The sequence below is a fragment of the Artemia franciscana genome, chromosome 3, assembly GCF_032884065.1.
Source record: "Artemia franciscana chromosome 3, ASM3288406v1, whole genome shotgun sequence".
Classification (NCBI taxonomy): domain Eukaryota; kingdom Metazoa; phylum Arthropoda; class Branchiopoda; order Anostraca; family Artemiidae; genus Artemia; species Artemia franciscana.
The window spans coordinates 7190063-7209279 of NC_088865.1; the positions used below are offsets into that span (position 1 = coordinate 7190063).

General features: G+C 36.3%; 1 protein-coding gene across 1 annotated transcript in view; it reads right to left on the minus strand.

Moving 5' to 3' along the window:
- LOC136024823 (cGMP-specific 3',5'-cyclic phosphodiesterase-like) overlaps positions 1-19217 on the minus strand; it is a gene marked incomplete at its 5' end in the record, with an annotated part of 114109 nt that overhangs the window by 49356 nt on the left and 45536 nt on the right. Inside the window, one exon of the mRNA XM_065700303.1 lies at positions 10308-10451. Coding sequence (XP_065556375.1) covers positions 10308-10451 — 144 coding nt within the window. The remainder of the gene's footprint in view (positions 1-10307; positions 10452-19217) is intronic.

Sequence of the window (19217 nt, forward strand, 5' to 3'; positions counted from 1 at the left end):
TGCATGTTCGAGGGTCGGTAAACCTGACAATCTATTTATATGTAGCGACAATTTGACAGCGAAGAATGTTGTATATTCGCAAGTTTTACGTAGTTAATTTGTATTGTATCTATCTAACTATCTATCTATATAAAAACGAGTTGTGTGTATGCATGTGTGTTTGTTTGTAAAAAGAGCGTTTGCATATGACGTCATTATTAGTACATAAGGCTTTGTATATGCACAGACAATGGGAAAGCCAAGAATGTTGTATATTCGCAAGTTTTACGTAGTTTGAAACACATATATAAATCTCTCTATATTCACAGGTGGGACACAGGGACACAACTACAATGGCACGTAACTAATAATGCGCATAACGACTTACGCACGCGGGGGGGGGGCTTGGGGGGGCGCGAAGCGCCCTACCAACTAGGTGTTGGGGTGGCGCGAAGCGTCACCCCAACAGCTAGTGTAACAATAGAAATAACGAAAAGAGAATGACAATGACCATGAATAAGCCAGTTTTGGCTCTCTGATACAAAATATAAAAAGTAAGCAGTTAACAGAAAATTTCATTTAATTTATTAGAAAAGTAGCAAAAAATATGGACTAATAAAAAGCATCAAAATATAGCTGACATGCCATTTGGTAGCTGAGTGGATTAATTTCTGCTTGGCAATATTGGAACTAGGATTGATTCTAAGTGTCGCATGGCCTCAAATTGCATGTGGGTATTAGCATCTGCAATTCATCAAAATAATAAGCAGAACAAGAAAGAACATCGTGATGAAGCAGTATTTTCCCTTTTCAATTTTTAGTTCTTGTGAAAAAGTGACACCATATAAACTAGGGCCCAACCGATATGGATTTTGGAAGTCAATGCCTATATCGATATATCAGTAGCGTACCGATAAGATACCGATATAATTTACCGATAAATTCCCTTCCAGAAAAAATACCCTACCTAAAGCTTGAATCCTCTCATTCTCTACATGTATTTTTACTGTTTTAAAAAGTAGAGTTGAGAGAAAGTGTCAAACTTTAGCGTGAAGAGCGGGGCGTTGAGGAGAGAGCAGCCCCTTTCATGTACGAAATAATTTCTGTTCGTTTTAAAATTTAATGTCGCTTCTTACTTTCAGTTAAAAAAATTGTTTTTTTTTATTTAATTCACATACTAACGTGAAAACTTTACTTTATATTCATATGATATAATCTCTTACTAACAAATCCATGCTAGGCACATTGCAGTTCAGGGATGCAGCTAGAGTCTTAAGTTTGGATGAGGACAGGGCCAGTTAGAGAAGGTACGGGGCCCAATTGGAATGTTTTTGCAGGGTCCTCTCCATACATTAAACGTGAAAACATTACTTTACATCCATGTGATATAATATCTTGCTAGCAAATCCATGCTAGGCACACTGCATTCAGGGCTGCAGCTAAATTTTTAATCTTTTAGGAGGACAGGGCCAGTTCGACAAGGTACGGCGCCCCATTGGAGTGTTTTTTGCAGGGTCCTCTCCATACATTAAATTGTTAAATAAAATTCAAAAATGGTGCAAAATCACCTTTAGGGGTCTTTGATTGGTGCAACGTTAAATTGATTTTGGGATACATTTTTCAGCTATTTCCAAGTTGAAAATATTACGACTATTTACGGTTCAACTATCACTTACGCTGAAAGTAGCTAAAGCAAAATATAAGTTCTATATTTTGAAGAAAGTAGATAAAGTCTAAATTCTCTTAGCTAAAGTTTACTAAAGTTAACTAAAGAAAGCTAAAGTTTCTTATTTGTGTGTGGAACTCTTTAGACAGCGAATGAAGTTCAATTTGAAGTTCAATTGATTGAAGTTCAATTGAAGTTCAATTTGATTTGGAAATTGTTGCTGCGAGAATGGAATTTGATCAAACAGGCAGTTGCCCCCAACTTTGTTGGCTACTTCTCCTTGATAGAGGACTCCAAAGTGATACAGAGTTGAAGCATCCCAATGACACTTAGATAACACTTGCTTTATTTACCACGTCTTTATAACTTTTTAATGATTTTAACGCCACAGTTTGTTGGCATCGAAGATTTTGATGTTGTTGTTCTTCTAACATTATATTTTTCTTCTGCTCTTTTATTTTTAAGTCGTTCCGGTTCTCTCTGTCTTCTAGAAGCACAGTTTTTTGTTCTTCACCGTCATTTTTAACGCTTTCTAATATTCACTTTAGTGTTTCTGCTAACCGTATAGCTCTTGTTGCTTCACTTTCATTTTGCACTCGTTCTGATTCCTACTGTTGCTTGTAATTCTCGCTTCTTCTTATCTTCTAACTGCCCAATTCCTTGTTCTCGCTGTCGTATATCTTCTAACAGATTTCTGTGTTCTTCATTTTAATTTTGATTTGTTCTGATCCTCAGTTTCACATGTCGTATAACAGCATAAATTTTTGTTCTTACCTTTTGTTTTGAGTCGTTGTGTTTCTCACTGCTACTTTTCTTTTAACTGCATTTTTCACAAAAGCACAATATATAAACATAGTCCACAGCAATGAACCCAACTGGCTTGTCAAATAAAAATTAATACAATGAAAAAAATAAAAACATAAGTACACAAACATAAGCACATAAGTAAAAAGTAAGTAACATAAGTAAAATGAATAAAAATGAGTATAGGAATAAAATAATGTCAATAGAATGTCAGATAAAAATAAAACATCAAAACAGACACATTAACAAAAAAAAAAAAAAAAAAAAAAATGCCACATTAACATAATGCATTATAAATTTAATTTATTTATTATCTCAACAAACGCTGGTACAAAGCTCTTTCTGTAGCACTCAGTTATTGCATTAATTGGATTTAAAACTGGGATTTTTTGGGCTTTTGATCAAGGTAAACGGGGCTTTGGAGGGCAATAATGGGCTTGGAGTATACAGTGAAAGCGTGGGTTACAAAGCAGATTATTTCCGAAATTGGTACAAAGAGTAACACGTCAGGCTGCCAAGGTAGGGAGGTGGAATTCCTTGAGAGGGAAAATATAAGGTACTTTGCCCTGACCGTATATGATTCTCAGACCACTCTTCTGTATAATTTCTATACTGATCCAAGGACTGATCGGACTGATCCAAGGTAAGCTATCCGACTGATCCAAGGTAAGCCCAAAATGCCACACCGGGCAAGCATAATAAAGCTGTGGACGGATAAAAGATGTATAAGGGCGGAGTATGTGTGCTTTTGGACACGAAAATTTAGCAAATAGCTTAAGGAGAGACAGAGATGTACTAGCCTGTTTGACAATAGAGCAAATGTGGGCATCTCATTTCAAATCACTAGTCAGTGTTCTCCTATAGTGTCCACAATTTGCGACAATCTTAAGAGTAACCGAGCCTCAGCTTTTTACTAATATCTTGACAGCACGAGACCAGAGAGCATTCATAGAATCGCAAACAGTTATACCAAGCCAACGAAACGATTTAACACGAGGAATACTAAAACCACCACAGCATAGTTATTCTGAACAACTGAAAACAAGTACAGTTGAAAACAAGAAACTCGCACTTGTCAACATTTAGGTACAGGCCGTTATCGCGGAAAGCAGAAGTAACTGACTTTACCGAACGGGCAAGACCAGACTCAGTTTGACTAATCAGAAGAAGGTCATCCGCATAAGCCAGATATCAGATATCAGATGGTCCTAGTAGGCACGTAGTCAATATTTTTGATAAAACATCATCAAGACAAGCATTAAAAATATATGGAGAAAAACTCCTCCTTGTCTACCACCGCAACGAATACGGATATGACCAAAATAAGAATTTCTAATGACTTAAGCCGAAGGTAAGAATGCAAGTACCAAAAACGAAGCACGTGAATTACCGAGGGATTTACTCCTCTCTGGCATAACACTGTCCATACATGAGTATGACAAACACTATCAAATGCTTTAGACAAATCTAGGGTTGCAAGATGAAGTCCGCGACGAATGCGATGGGCATCTTTTAACAAAGAAGTCAAAGCACGGTGAGCATGCTGACAGCTAAGCCCAGATCTTAAACCAAATTGATTGTCATCATTTAGAGCAAGCTGAGTGATATAAGGTTGTAGGTGTTCAAAAAGCTTGCTAAGAGTAAAAGCTACCGTTATGGGTCTATAAGAACTGCAAGAAACCGGGTCTTTTCCTTTTTTTAGAAGTCACGTGACGCTACCGCATAAGAACGAATCTGGCACACACGTACTACTAAAACACATTTGAAAAAAAAAACAGTTGGAGATGAGATACCAGTTCAAAAGAATTAGGAACAAGATTCGAAACACTAATCCCATCAATATCCAGAGATTTTAATTTTAAACTCTTAATGCATTTAACAATAGCCGACTTCTCAACTGGAATCACATGTCTCAACGTGACGGAAAATTTTTTTCAAGCAAACCTGAGAAACGCTTATGCACTGCATAATTAACTTTAGAAAATATTTTTGAATAATGTTCGATCCAAGATGAACGAGGTATAATATCCCTAGAACTTGTACCCGGAAACTTATCAGAAGAATTTATCACTTTTCACCACTCACTATTACTTTTCGGAAAAGTTTCACCGGAGTAACGAACGGCACGAAGATGGCGCTTAAATTCGAGTTTCTTATTTTGTTTTAGATCGAACTCAATACCCCAAGAAGGTCGAACACAGGCAGACCAGATTCTTAACCAGAATTTTGCCTTATTCTTGAATTTTTTCAGCAAAGGATCACACTTCCAGATTGGGTTTTGGGTATTCCGCCTGACACAGATCAGCGGGACGGCCACATCTTCAGCATGCTTTACACATGAGATAATGTCACGATAATAGCGATTTACATCAGCACGAGCATTGTCAATAGTAGGGTACGCATTTTTTCAAAGAAGATGGAAAGGGACACGAACGGTGGACAGTAGAGCTCCAAGCGTATCAAGGTGAAGAGGCATGGTCACCCTAGACCAATCACGTTTTTCAAACCACTTATGCGACAGTGATGGTTGGACCGAGTATACGTCAGAAGTAACCGTAATATCGAAATGTAGCGGTAAATGATCATAATCTGTCTCATCTTCATCGACATGTACTGCTGAAGTTTATAATGAATGATAGCAGATACAGTGGTCCAAATTTGAGACAGAACCCACTACAGTGGATATATGTAAAACTAAGGTCTTTCGTTAGGACCTTAAATACTGAGGGTAGACAATGAAAAAGCGCATCCTTACGTGTCGAAGAAACAGTAATGTCACAGTTTAGGTCGCCTATAAGCTCCCACTTGTATCCCAGACGCTCAATACTAGATATGAGAGTCTTTAATTTGCCACAGGCACTTGCATAACTGGAGAAGGAAGAAACAGTTGATTAGAATCGCGTCTGCAAGCCGGATTGCAAGATAGTTTTGAGAAGATTGGTAGCAGCTAGGAGACAAATAGCTAGGCAAAGATCGCTTAATTATACAGGCAAGACCGCCAGAAGGTCTGCCTCAGGTACGGCGGACATTCATGGTGAAAACAGCATGTTGAGAACTTCGCCTTAGAAAGTTTATACTGCAACTTGGGAGCAGGTGTTCTTGTAAGAGAATAACATCATTATTAGCTAGTTTCTCATCAAGGCTTAACATTTTATCATTTTTCCCATTGGTGTTGAAATAGCACACTGAGACTTTATACTCATTCATGATTGCAAGCGAGAAGGTCACAAAACTTTAGAATTAGCAAGAGCCTTTAGTCTGGAGCAACAAAAACTGTAAGCAACACGATCTCCACTAAAATCTGCACACTTGGGGGTTTTACTGCAAGGTGAGTCACTGGAGTTCATATTGGGACCAGATCACCGTGAGCATTTGTAGCTTTGATCGGGACAGTTTGCAGCAAGGTGGTCAGGATATTGACATTTCCTGCAAAACCTAGGAATTCGCCGATATTCACACACTCGGAACAGTTCATAGTCTATTTTCAATCCTGATTTAAGGGCCGAGGAATGAAAAATTTCGTTTTCGAACGTAATTTTCACACAATTTGAGCTCACAATTTGAGATCTTGTGCAACAACTTTCATTATACCAAAAAACGTTTTCTCCGCCATTTTCTCTTCACAATCACAAAAAAAACGAGCAAGCAGATTTGCAAAAGTCAGCAGCGGCACCGCTATCTATCTTCACAATAAATTTATCATCAGAGGTGCACAGTATCAATGCACTCTTGGCCAGAAATACAGTCAATTCTTTCCTTCCGCTTGGATGTATTGTCGAGATCACGCAGTACATTCGTGATTATAACAGTGGCTTTGCTCGTATCACTGCAAGTAGCAATGATCGGGAGGCTGGGGAAAGTTGATCGTAAGTTGACATTTTTTCATTAACTTGTAAAAGAGTCCTCGGAAGCACTCTGATTTTGAAGAAGTTCTAACATGTCTTTCAAATGATTCAGAGCTGCGTTTGAACCCGTGCGCCTTGGATAGGGCTCAGTCAATTCTGGCAGTGAATCCCACTGGATTTTCTTCGATTTGGCAATATCACTTGACTAAAAAAAAATTCGACAGCAAATTTTAAGATCACTGTAGCTTTGACACATTTTTCATTATTATACTGCAGAAAGTTCCGAACCGGGGCATAAACAAAGCAGTCCGTATCCAAATGAGAGTCCATTTTCATGCAAAAAGTCCGTTAATCCAATTCCGAGTGAAACACATAAGCCAGGGCGAAACACGTCAACTACACGAAAGCTGAATGGTAGTTGGCTAAATTTCAGAACCTCGAAATACCAATAAGCAAGGGAAGCGTAGCCTCCTGCAATCTATTCCCCGCAATTTACAGAAAACCTCCCCGCTTGCTACAGAAAACCTCCCCTATTCTGCTCGCTTATTAGTAAAAATATTGCAAAAATAACTAACGAGTCTAAATAATTTGATAATTATTACCATAGGATTATCTCTCACTTATTGAAATGCTGAGTAATAATTTTACTCAAGTAATGAAAATTAATCCTTTGCCAGGTATTGCGAAATCTAACTAGCTTCACAGGGATTAAAACTCACTGAAAAAGCTTACTGGTTTGAAATTTATGATATCCAATTCTAGACAGATGTTTTCACCTTGAACTTCGAGTCAATATAATGTATATCCTTAATGTATATTTATATTTCTTTGGTCTTTATTTTCGTTAATCATTTATTGAGACATTTTTCAGGGCCTTTTGCCTTAGCTAGTTGGATTAGTCTTGTCACTTGTGATGGTTAGGCTGTTCATTATTACCCGTGCATTAACATTTCTCAGGTCTTTATCTTGATCTTGTCTCATTTAATGATCCAGTCCTCTTTTGTTCCGTTTGTCCTCAATTCGTGCTTATGTTAATTCACGTTTGTGTCCCCTAGATATCATGAAACTGCAGAAAATGCCTGTTGAAATTTACTTTAGTAAATACGGGCGCATGAATTCAATTTCTTGATTTACATTTTCTAAATTATTGTTCTATAAATTATAAAAAAACGGCTTTAAAATTTATTTTACTTGGGTCTATAGTTTCAATCAACATAATTACTAAACTATTTAGTCTATCCTAATTTATTGTTGATATCAAATATATATATTTTTGTATTGTTTTAGCCTTGAAAATGATCTCTCTCCAGGAGCCAAGCTTACTGAAATCGTTAGCAATATTTCACAAATTCTAAAACCAATTGTTCAGTTTGATGACAGTGCGGGGCCCGATTGGATCAAATCGTTCCAATCGCCCTTTGGACCTGGAGGAGGGATTAGAAGAATGTGTCGATAAAATCGTCTAGTATGCTGACAAATGCGGACACACAAGCCAAATTTTTCAGATAAATTTTCCAAGGTGTTGAAAGGCGGCAGCGACACCTTGTAACTCCCCCTACCCACCTTAGACACCACCTCTCTTCCTTAGCTGCGCCCCTGACTGGGTATCTTGATTTTAACCAATTGAATCTTGGATCTTTCACCCACGCAAGTGAACATTCATTAAAAAAATGTATGGTTTATTGTATTCTTTTTAGTTGTTTTGGTAGAGGATGTACAATCTTAACGTCACCACACATTTAGAACATTACTAAAATAGGTGTGTGTTGACAAGTATTGACAACAAATGTACTTTGATTTCATTTGACTCATCTGTGCTGTGTATTTAATTTGTTAGTTGTGTTTCTCGATTTTGATCGAAATGACGATCAAGAATTGTGTTTTAAAAATAGTTGAAGAGAGAAGAAGGGGAGGAGTTATGTTGGATTTGCGAATAGAAGCGGAGTAATAGTTTTAATTTGTTTGTTTGAACAGTTGTTCATGAAATAGTTGTGAATCCTCTCGCACGAGACACAAAAAAATAAAATTGGCCAAGAGTTTTTCTTTTTTGAGGATCAGAAAATAAATCCTCCCCCCCCCAAAATACAAAAATTTTATGTTTCTGTTCACGAATATTGTAAACAGTTTTTGAAAGACAATCTTTAAAGATTTATCTGCAATCTCTTTCAAGAGAAGTAATAGTCGTGAAAACAATAAGTTGCCAACACTAGTGGTATAATATCGTAACTGATGTTGCCATCAATCAATATTCAAAGTTAGCCAAGTTTACGAGATAGAGTTGATGTCAATTCAAAATCAACCAACACCGTGCCAAGAAAGAACATTATTTACAATATTCATTTACAAAACATTTATTATTAAGAAGATTCCAACGGATGATCGGGGCTTGTTGTTCTAAGATTTGTAAACTGATTTTTTCCCACTGCATTTAGGGATGTATCCAAATGCTTTGCTTGTTGTTATTGCTTTTTTGTTGTTTTTGTTTGGATTGCAATTATATTTATTTTTTGGTTTTGTTATCTTTATAACAAAAACAAAGCAAAAAAAAATACAGGCATACAAAACATACAAAAAAAATACAAAAAAACATACAAAAGAAGCGAAGCCTTGGAAATCAGATTACCTTTCACGTTTATGTGCAAATAAAAAATATATGTCTTCTTCTTCTTCTTCTTCTTCTTCGTTGGATTAGTATCGAGACGGTTTCGCATATTCTTATCAACGACACCAATTTCAAGTTTAGAGTAGATGCCCTGTTTGTTTTTTTTTACAGAATATAAAAGAATAAAATATTTTACCACAATTATGAATTAACGGATCTTTTATCCAATTAAATAAAAAAAGAGTTTTTAAACTGCAAGTAAGGAGCAACATTAAAACTTAAAACGAACAGAAATTATTCCGTATATATAAGGGGTTGACCCCTCCTCTACGCCTGGCTCTTTACGCTAAAGTTTGACTCTTTCTCTCATCTCTACTTTTTTAAACAATAAAAAACTATTTAGCTTAAGAGTCTTAAAGCAAAGAAAGTAACTTTTATAATCAACAAGAACATATTGACTATTACAATTATTATTGACTTTTATTGAACATATTGACTATTGAACTATTGAATTATGGTAATGCTGAATGCTAGAAAAGCAGTAGGTATGGCTAGCGGAGGATTGACAGATGCTGCTGCTGAAATGAAGCCGAGTGATGCATTAAAGATAAGTCTTTGAGGAGCCTCTGATCAGACAAAATATTGGCTTTGAGCCAGTATAAATATGGTTTACTTCAATAAAGATGGCTGGAGGCTAAACCGACTTAATTAAAAAAAATATATTTCTTCAGAAAGTGTAAGCTTTTGAGTTTGGAGAATTTTACCCTTCTAGATAAGCGTTGTTGCCTAGAAATTTGCAATTTTCCCAAAGTAGAAGCTATCAGCATACAAAAGGGCCAAATCAAATTAGTGTTGCCGAATTAAAAGAGCCAAAGAGCACTAATGACTGCTGGTCAATGGGACAAATTAATATAACCTGTGTCATTCTTAATTAATTAATTTCTAAAGTAAATTTTAATGTCAGGACCTGAGACCTTAAGGATTTTTCTTGTAATAAACGCCCTTCAAAATTTTGTATCTATTGATTTGAAAAGAAACTGATTACAAGACTAAACGTGACTTTTTAAAATATCGAAACAACCACCAGCTTGCTCGCCGTAGATTACGATAAAATAATGGCTGGTGAAATAGGAAGCTAGGCCTCGAACTGGCCTAAACTGGCCTAGGTGCTATTGATAATGTTGATTATTGTTGTTTTGTTGATCTTTAGTACATATAGAAGAGCAAAACGAGAAAGCTGTTTTACTTTTGCTCAAATGAAAAAAAAGAATCTGGCTAAAAATCAGTTTAGTCACCTAGATTTTTTTATGAGAAATTAACAACTATGTCTGTTTTATTTTAATATTTTAGCCTTTCACTAGTCTTGGTAATAAAAAGTAAAAACTTAGCAAATTGCAAAATAAAGGTTTACCTCGATGTCGTGCATAAATCGTTCCATTTTTCCAGTCTTGAGCAAAGCAAACATTGTTTGAGCTACGTTGAGAGCATGTCTCCAATTGTGATATTTCACAGGACGATAGTTTTTCTTTACACTTAAAACCCAGCAGCAAAGAACCTAATAAAAAAGATTAATTTTTTTTATTGGTAATATTCCTTAGCCATTGTACGATTTAGGTTTTCAAAAACAGCGGTGAAATAATCTCCTGGATATTAAGCAAAGATCATTATTCTAAGACGGAAAACGGAGATGATCTTTAACGATACTGTGTAATGACTTTAGACTTAGACCTACGGATAAATCAATATTTTGTAAAATGAAACCAGTCCATACTTTGCATTTTTGTGATTACGAACATTCTAAGATTCTGGGGCATTGGATTTATCTTATTTAGCATAGTGTTTCTAGAGTAGAAATAAATTAATGCTAAAATTTTGTAGTTGTTACTCTTGGTAGTAGGAAAATAGCCCCGGATGCTAAAAAAAATATAATAGTACCTGCAGTTACCCAATGAATCAAAAATCAAGGAGGCACACTCGTGCCTCTTTAAAGAGGCGAACCACGACAATGTTAAGCGATCTTCGGTTCCAGTGATCGCAGAGGGATAGGGAGGGATGTATTTCGTAGCCCGAGCTCCAACTAAGAAACCTGCCGAATTTCATCCCCCTCCGACTTTTCCTTCATGGGGAAAATCTGGCCGAAAGTTTCAACCCAACAACCCCAGCCCCCCTTTAACGTTGTCCGGCTGAAATTCACAAGTTAAGGTCCCCTAGGGCCCAGGACCTTATCTGCGAAATTTCAGCTCGATCTGACAATTCCTTCCCTGTTTTCCAGAAACCACGCATAGCCACTTAATGTTCATATTCTTTTTTTCTGCCACATCTACAGGTCACAGCCGACATCGAATCTGGGTGTACGAAGACTCATTCGACGCGGAATTCTCCGAGTAATTTTGCTTGAAAGCTTCGTCGGAAAATCTTAACCCCCCGATTTTCTAGCTTAGAAAAACTCCATTTCCCTATAAGAGCCCATGTTAAGTTTTTTGTTGTTAAAAGTTACGAATTTCAACATCAAGTACATCAAAATGATCAGATCGACATGGTGAGACTGACTGCAAGCTTCAAAAAATTCTGTCTTAAACCGTAAAATTTTTATTTGAGAAAAATGACAGAAACTCTTTTTTTGTTTTTCTGCCACGCCTACAGGTTACAGCCGACATCGGATCTGGGTGTACGAAGACTCATTCGACGCGAAATTCTCCGAGTAATTTTCCTGGAAAGTTTCGTCGGAAAATATTAAACCCCCGATTTTCTAGCTTAGAAAAACCAATTTCCCCTTTGAAGGTAAAATTTTCTCTTGTAATAACATCACTTGTTTGAAAAATTCTTACAGTAACAGCGGCTTGTCGAAGCGGAAGCGTGCTGGGCCCATAACCCAGAGGTTGGTGGATCGAAACCGCTAGCTGCTAACTTTTTAAAATTTGTAAAATTAGGTAATTTTGTCAGTTTGAATTTATTGATACAGAAAGGGAGAAAATAAACATGGAAACATGTGATCAGAATTACATACTGGAATGTTCACAAGAATTTGTACTGAAGCGGGGGTAAGGCTTGATGGAAGCAAGTTAAAAGAACCATTTAAATTGATTTCCTAATTGAAGCTGTTGGTGAAATTTTCTATTGTAATAAATTGTTTGATAACAAGCATTACAGCAGCTTGGCGCAGCGGAAGCGCGCTGGGCCCATAAACCGGAGGCGGGTGGGTAAAAACCACTAGCTGCTAAATTTTTAATTAAGCTGCTAAACTATTAAAATTATCAAAATTAGATAATTTTGTCAGTTCGAATTTATTGATACAGAAAGCGAGAAAATAAACATGGAAAATTACTATTAAATTACATCCACCATGGATTGTAGAAAAACGTACAGAAATAATATGAAAAAAACTTCGTTTTCTTAAAGAGTTAAAGAGGCTGCGTCCCAAAGTCGAACCTTAAAACGTACAGGAATTAGGAGAGGCAGTAGGGGGGCTGCCACCCCCCAAACCCCCTGCTTTTAAAGTCTCTTTTGTACAGGTTTTTTGTTGTGGGGGGCTGCCACCCCCCTAGCCCCCCACTCTTGCCTTCGGAAAGGCCCTCTTTTAATTAACAAAAAATTAAAATGAATGAATAATGGAATAACTTCAAAAAATGTTAAACACAAGAGGACAGGAGAACCATTGCGCCGAAACTAGTAATTAGTAACAATGAAGTCCCCCCACAAAAAAAAACCTGTACAAAAGAGTCTTTAAAAGCGGGGGGTTTGGGGGGCGGCAGCCTCCCGACTGCCTCTCCTAATTCCTCTACGTTTGAAGGTTCGACTTTAGGACGCAGCCTCTTTAACTCTTTAAGAAAACGAAGTTTTTTTCATATTATTTTGTCATAAAAGAAACAGAAAAGTGGAAATATTTCTCCCTGTCAACAATGAAGACGTATCCAAAGTGTTTCTTAATTTACTTTACGTTCAAATCTAATAAGTGGATTATAAGAGGTGCCACCAATTAAATATACCATCTTACGTCTTTTGACTAATAATATATTTGACAACCTGCAAAAAAGAAAACACACTGGTCGGAATGATTTTGGTTTGCACTCTAATTTAAAACCGTTAGATTTATAGAAATTTTAGTAAGAGTACTTTCGTGATTATTTATGAAATTAGGAACAACTCAGGCGATATTCGAGTGTTATCTTCTATTAATTATAAAAACTTTTTCCACAAAGTAAGTTTTTCAAAGAAAGTAAAGAGCTCCATTAAGTCAAGAATGAGCAGAAATAAAGTCAAATAATCTTCCAAGCGTAAAACTACGATAAATCACTATCAATAAATAAATAAAACTAAGAAAGAACAGAAACTAAAATAAATAACCAAGTCAAACTCAAAACGAGCAAAAATTAATACGAGTAGGACGGATAACTCCCATGTCTTCTCAAGACCAGAACATAATTTTCGGTTTACTGAAAAAAAAGCAACTCATATTATGGATTTCTATAGAAAAAACGGAAAAGACATAAAATATTATTTTTTCCATGAAAAAGATTATATCAATAAAAACGAACAGAAATTAATTAGAAAAAACTTTTCCATAAAATAAGTTTTCCAAAGAAAATTAAAGAGCTCCATTAAGTCAAGAATGAGCAGAAATAAAGTCAAATAATCTTCCAAGCGTAAAACTACCACAAATCACTATCAATAAATAAATAAAACTAAAAAAGAACAGAAATTAAAATAAATAACCAAGTCAAACTCAAAACGAGCAAAAATTAACACGAGTTGGACGGATAATTCACATGTCTTCTCAAGGCCAGGACATAATATTCGCTTAGGAAAAAAAAAAAAAGAAGCAAGTCATACTATGGATTTCTATAGAAAAAACGAAAAAGATACAAAATTTTTTTTTCATGAAAAAGAATATGTCAATAAAAAACGAACAGAAATTAATTAAAAAAAAACTTTATACACAAAACAAGTTTTTTAAAGAAAAGTAAAGAGCTCCATTAAGCCAAGGATGAAAAAATAAAACTTAAAATAATTCCCAAAAGGTTACCTATTTTCTTTCAGAACCTGGATACGCTAAAGTCTTTTTTTTTATTAGAATTGTAAGAGCAGGAGAAGTAGTAATAGTATCCCCAAAAGTTTCCACTTAACACTCCCTGTCGTTCTCGATATATTGCTGGAGTGTCGTATTGGCAACCATAAACACAGTGCCTTTTGATTTATTTTAAAGCATCATTTAGTTTTAAACCATAATGGGCCAAGTGCATAATTTTGGGGGGTTGATATACCTTATATCTCTAAAGCCACAGTTACTGGACCATTCTACTATGCTGTCTCAAAATATTAACTGTACGTGTTTGGGATATGAATGAGTTTGAGAGAAGGGCTGCTTGCCCTATAGTCTATTTTTACTCTTAAGAAGAGCACCAGAACTTTTAATTTTGGATCGTATTAGCTCCTTGAATGTTTCACTTATATACCTATATCTTTTTAAAAGTCCAAATACTCATAGTCTGGTTTGATCTAGTTCAGCATCTGGCTAAATATCAAACAGTTCGTGGTAACGAACTGTAGTAAGGAGCGACCCGGCTCAATAGTAGCAGAAACTCTAAAAAATGGAATTTTGATACCAATAGTTACATCAAAAGAATTGCATTTTAATGCTGATTTTAAATATGTAAGTTTTCATCAATATCAGTTATACCCATCGAAAGTTACGAGCCTGAGAAAATTTGCCTCGTTTTAGTAAATAGGGGCAAACACCACCTAAAATTCATACAATCTTATTGAAAATCACACCATCAGATTCAGTGTATCAGAGAACCTTATTGTAGAAGCTTCAAGCTTCTACCTACAAAAATGTGGAATTTCGCATTTTTATTGCCAGAAGACAGATCACGGATGCGTGTTTATTTATTTTTTTTTGTTTGTTTTGTTTGTGTTTTTTTCCCAGGGGTGATCGTATTGACTGATTGGTCCTATAACATCGCAATAGGGCTCATTCTAACGGAAATTAGAAGTTCTAGTGCCCTTTTTAAGTGACCAAAAAAATTGGAGGGCCCCCTCCCACACTCATTTTTTCCCAAAAGTCACCGGATCGAAATTCTGAGATAGCCATTTTATTTACCATAGTCGAAAAACCTAATAACTATGTCTTTAGGGACAACTTACTCCCCCGCAGTCCCCGTGGGAGGGGCTGCAAGTTACAAACTTTGACCTGTATTTACATATAGTAATGGTTACTCGTAAGTGTACAGACGTTTTCAGGGGGATCTTTTTGGTTTAGGGGGAGATTTGAGGGGGGTACTTGGGAGGATATTTCCATGGAGGAAATTTTCATGGGGGAGGAGAATTTCAATGAAGGGGTCGCGGGATTTTCTAGCATTATTTGAAATAACAATGAAAAAATAAATATGAAAAGTTTTTTCTACTAAAAGTAAGGAGCAGCGTTAAAACTTAAAACGAACAAAAATTATTACGCATACGAGGGGTTTACCTCCTCGTTATACCTCACTCTTTACGCTAAAGTATTTTTAGTAACTTCAACTATTTATTCTACGACCTTTGTGATTCAGAGTGTGATTTAAGTTCTAAAGCTTAAAGCTCAAAGTCACTATAGCTTAAATGGGATTTTTAAGCTTTAGTGTAAAGAGCGAGGTATCGAAGAGGGTTGAACCCCCTCATATACGCAATAAAAACATACGAATATAGAAGTTCGTTACGTAAGTTAATTCGTAAGTTACGTATAATTTTTACCAATGAAAACCTTCGTAAAAAATTAAAAGTGCTACTTGCCTTTTTAAGTAATCAAAAAATTGGAGGGGAACTTGGCCTCCTCCTTCAGTCCTTTTTTCTCAAAGTCTTCCGATAATTGCAATTAATTAATGTGCAAATTTTGTTTTAATTATTTATGTGCGGAGAGCCAAGATTCAAAACATGCATTAATTCAAAAACGTCCAGAAAGTAAATAGAAAAAAACAAGTTTTTTTTAAATGAAAATAAGGAGAAACAATAAAACTTAAAACGAACAGAAATTACTCCGTATATGACAAGGGCTTTTCCTCCTCAACGCCCCGCTCTTTACGCTAAAGTTTCTTGCTGTTTTAAAAAGTACAGTTAAGAGAAAGAGTCAAACTTTAGCGTAAAGAGCGAGGCGTTGAGGAGGAAAAGCCCCTGTAATATATGTAGTAATTTCTGCTCGTTTTAAGTTTTAACGTTGCTCCTTACTTTCATTTTAAAAAAAACTTGTTTTTTTTCTTTTTAATTCCTTAAAAGTTCACCTTAATACCTTTAGCTGGCAAAGTAACAATAGTTGTAGCAGTATTAATAGCAGTATGCACATAGCACCTTTGGTTTCTTCCTCTTCAGCAAAGGCTGAAAGTTTCAGCTTATTACATACCATCAACCGTTCCTGAAGCATTTCTGATATGTTTGCTTAACATCCTGTGTCGACATAGAGTGTTTCGAACTAGTCCCATGCAGTTTCTATGCACCCCAAATGTTTCACCTTAATATCCTTAGTTTGTAGTAGCCTAAGGTTTAGTGGCAGTAGTAGTAAAATAAGTAGTAAAAATAATAACAGTAACAGCAGTATGAGCAAAAGCAGTAGTGTTAGGATGCGAATATTTTCTTTTGGTTAGTTCTTAACACCTTAAACCGTTTCTCAGATATTTCTATTGTACCCTTTTGACAACCTGCATACAGAAGGCGTGTTCTGATTCAGTTCATCTTCCCCCTCAAAATTTCTTTAAAATTTCACCTTCAAACCCTAGACATAGTTGCAATAGTAGTCACATTAGTAGTAATGATATTAATAGTAGTAGTATTGAATTGCGGTAGGACTACTAGTAGCAGTAGTATTAAACTAATGCTTTTTGTCAGACCTGGAAGTCTCAACTTAATCAATTAGCCATTGCTATGACATCGCTAATATGTCCTTTTGATTACCTGTATGTTCATTTACTTCTTGAAATTGTTATCTCAAGTAGTAGTTGTAGTAGCAGTAGCAGTAGTAGTAGTTGCAGTAAATATTGCAGTAGGAGTAGTATTAGTGGTAGTATGCACGTAATGCCTTTTGGCGAGATGATCTTCCCCTTTAAGTATTCTCTGAAAGTTCTAACTTAATTCCCTAATCAATTCTTAATTTACGCTCTTTTGACAATGATCATGCACATAGCGTCTTTTGATTCAGTTCAAATTTCTCCTTAATGCTGTAAATGGAGTAGTGTGGTAGTAATAGTGGTGGTAGCTGTAGTAGTACTGGTAGTATGCAAATATTGCCTTTTTGATCATCTTCATTTTTATTTCCTGAATTTTCCAAATTAATATACCCACTTATTCTTGTGTCGCACCCTTTCGACAATCTTTATTCACATAACATGTTCTTCTTTAGTTCAACACTCCTCTCAACATTCTCTAAATACCCCTCGTCTCCTTGTATGAATTGCCTAATTTGACATCCCTAAAGACAAAATTACTGGACCTTTCAGAAAAACTTCCAACTTACGGTTAGACGACCGCCCCTTCACACGACTACTCCTTCCATAAGAAACCTTATATACCTCAGAGGCGTAACTTACAACCTTTACCCCCAGACTCTGGGGGATTCTGTCCACCTCAAAGGCCTTATTATATGAACTTTGGACTATTTTTGAACACATCGCTATCTCAAAATTTTTATCAGATGCATTTATGGAAAAAATTACACAGGAGGGGGGGCAGATGCCCCTGATTGCTTTGACTCTTAAAAAGGGAGCTAGAACTTATGATTTTGCAATCCAAAGAGCCCCTTCGGAGTTTGAACGTCCACTATTATATGCCCTCGGGGCATAACTTACAACCCTTGCGCTGAGAGTTGTGAGGGGGAGGGGAGGTGTCATCTTCAAAGACATAATTTCCAGACCTTTCAATACGCTAAACAAAATGGCTATCTCAAAATTTTGATCAGATGTTTTTTGGGAATTGATGGGCGTGGGGGGGGGGGACTTGTTGCACTCCGATCACTTTTGACTTTTAAATAAGGCCCTTTCAATTTCCAATCGAATGAGCCTTTTTTCAAGTTTCTACAACAGCAGATGGCCGTCTCCAAGTTTCTATGAGATTCATTTAAGGAAAATAGGAGGAGTGGGGTGAGGGTATCCATCCTCAGATCCTCTTGAATCTTAAAAATGATGCTAGAACTTCTGATAACAAATCCAATCCATAACAAAAGAGCCCAGTTTCTACGACCACACTTTCTATGGAAAATTTTATATGCGCCCAGGGAATAACTTACAACCCTTGCTCTGAGGGCCGTGGTGGAGGGGGGTTTTCATCCTCAAAGGCACAATTTACAGACCTTTCAACTACAATGAACAAAATGATTAACTCGAAGTTTTGACTGGACGTGTTTGAGAAAATAGTGGGTTTGGAAGGGGGGTTAGTTGCCCTCTAGTCACTTTCGACTATTAAAAGGGTACTATCCCCTTCAATTTACAGCCGTATGAGTATTTAGAAGTTTATACGACAAAAAAATGGCCATCTCAAAATTTATATCAGATGCATTTTGGGAAAATTTGGGTTTGGGAAGGTATCCACTCTTTGATCAGTCTGATTCTTAAATAAGGCACTAGAAGTTATGATTGCCGATCCAATGAGCCTCCTTCAAAGTTTATACGATCACCCTTTCTATATAAACCTTAAATGCACCCAGGGCATAACTTACAACCACTACCCTGAGACTGTGGGGGGGGGGGGGTGGTCATCCTCAAAGACATAATTTGCTGACCTTTTAACTATATCGAACAAAATAGCTACCCCAAGATTTTGATTGGATGTGTTTGGGGAAATGGTGGATGTAGGGGGGAGTAACTGCCCTTCAATCACTTTCGTCTATTAAAAACGGCACTAGCTTTTTCAATTTACAATGGAATTAGCCCTTTTCAAAGTTTCTACTACAACCCCTTTGATACGAATTGCCCTGATCTAAAACAAAACAAAAAAAAAGACTGGATTTTATTTCACCCTATTGCAGAAAAGTAAGCTACGCACGCTCTTCTTCCATCCCAATCCATTCAAAGCCTCTCTCTTCACACCCTCCCAGGATGTTCCTTTAAATATTTGCTTAAAACTTCCTCTCACCCCAACAGAGGACGATCTGCTCTTTTTTTAGCCCTAGACTGTTGGTCAAAAAGAACAATCTTTGGCTATCTGTCATCCTTCAACCACAGAATTTGCTCTAGTTATTTCAATTATTTTCTTATTATAGCCCTAGAAAGCAGGGTTGAACCATACTTTTCGTACACCCTACTGTTTGACTTACGGTCAATCAGTCGGGTACCCAAATAATTGATCGAGTATCAAAATAAAT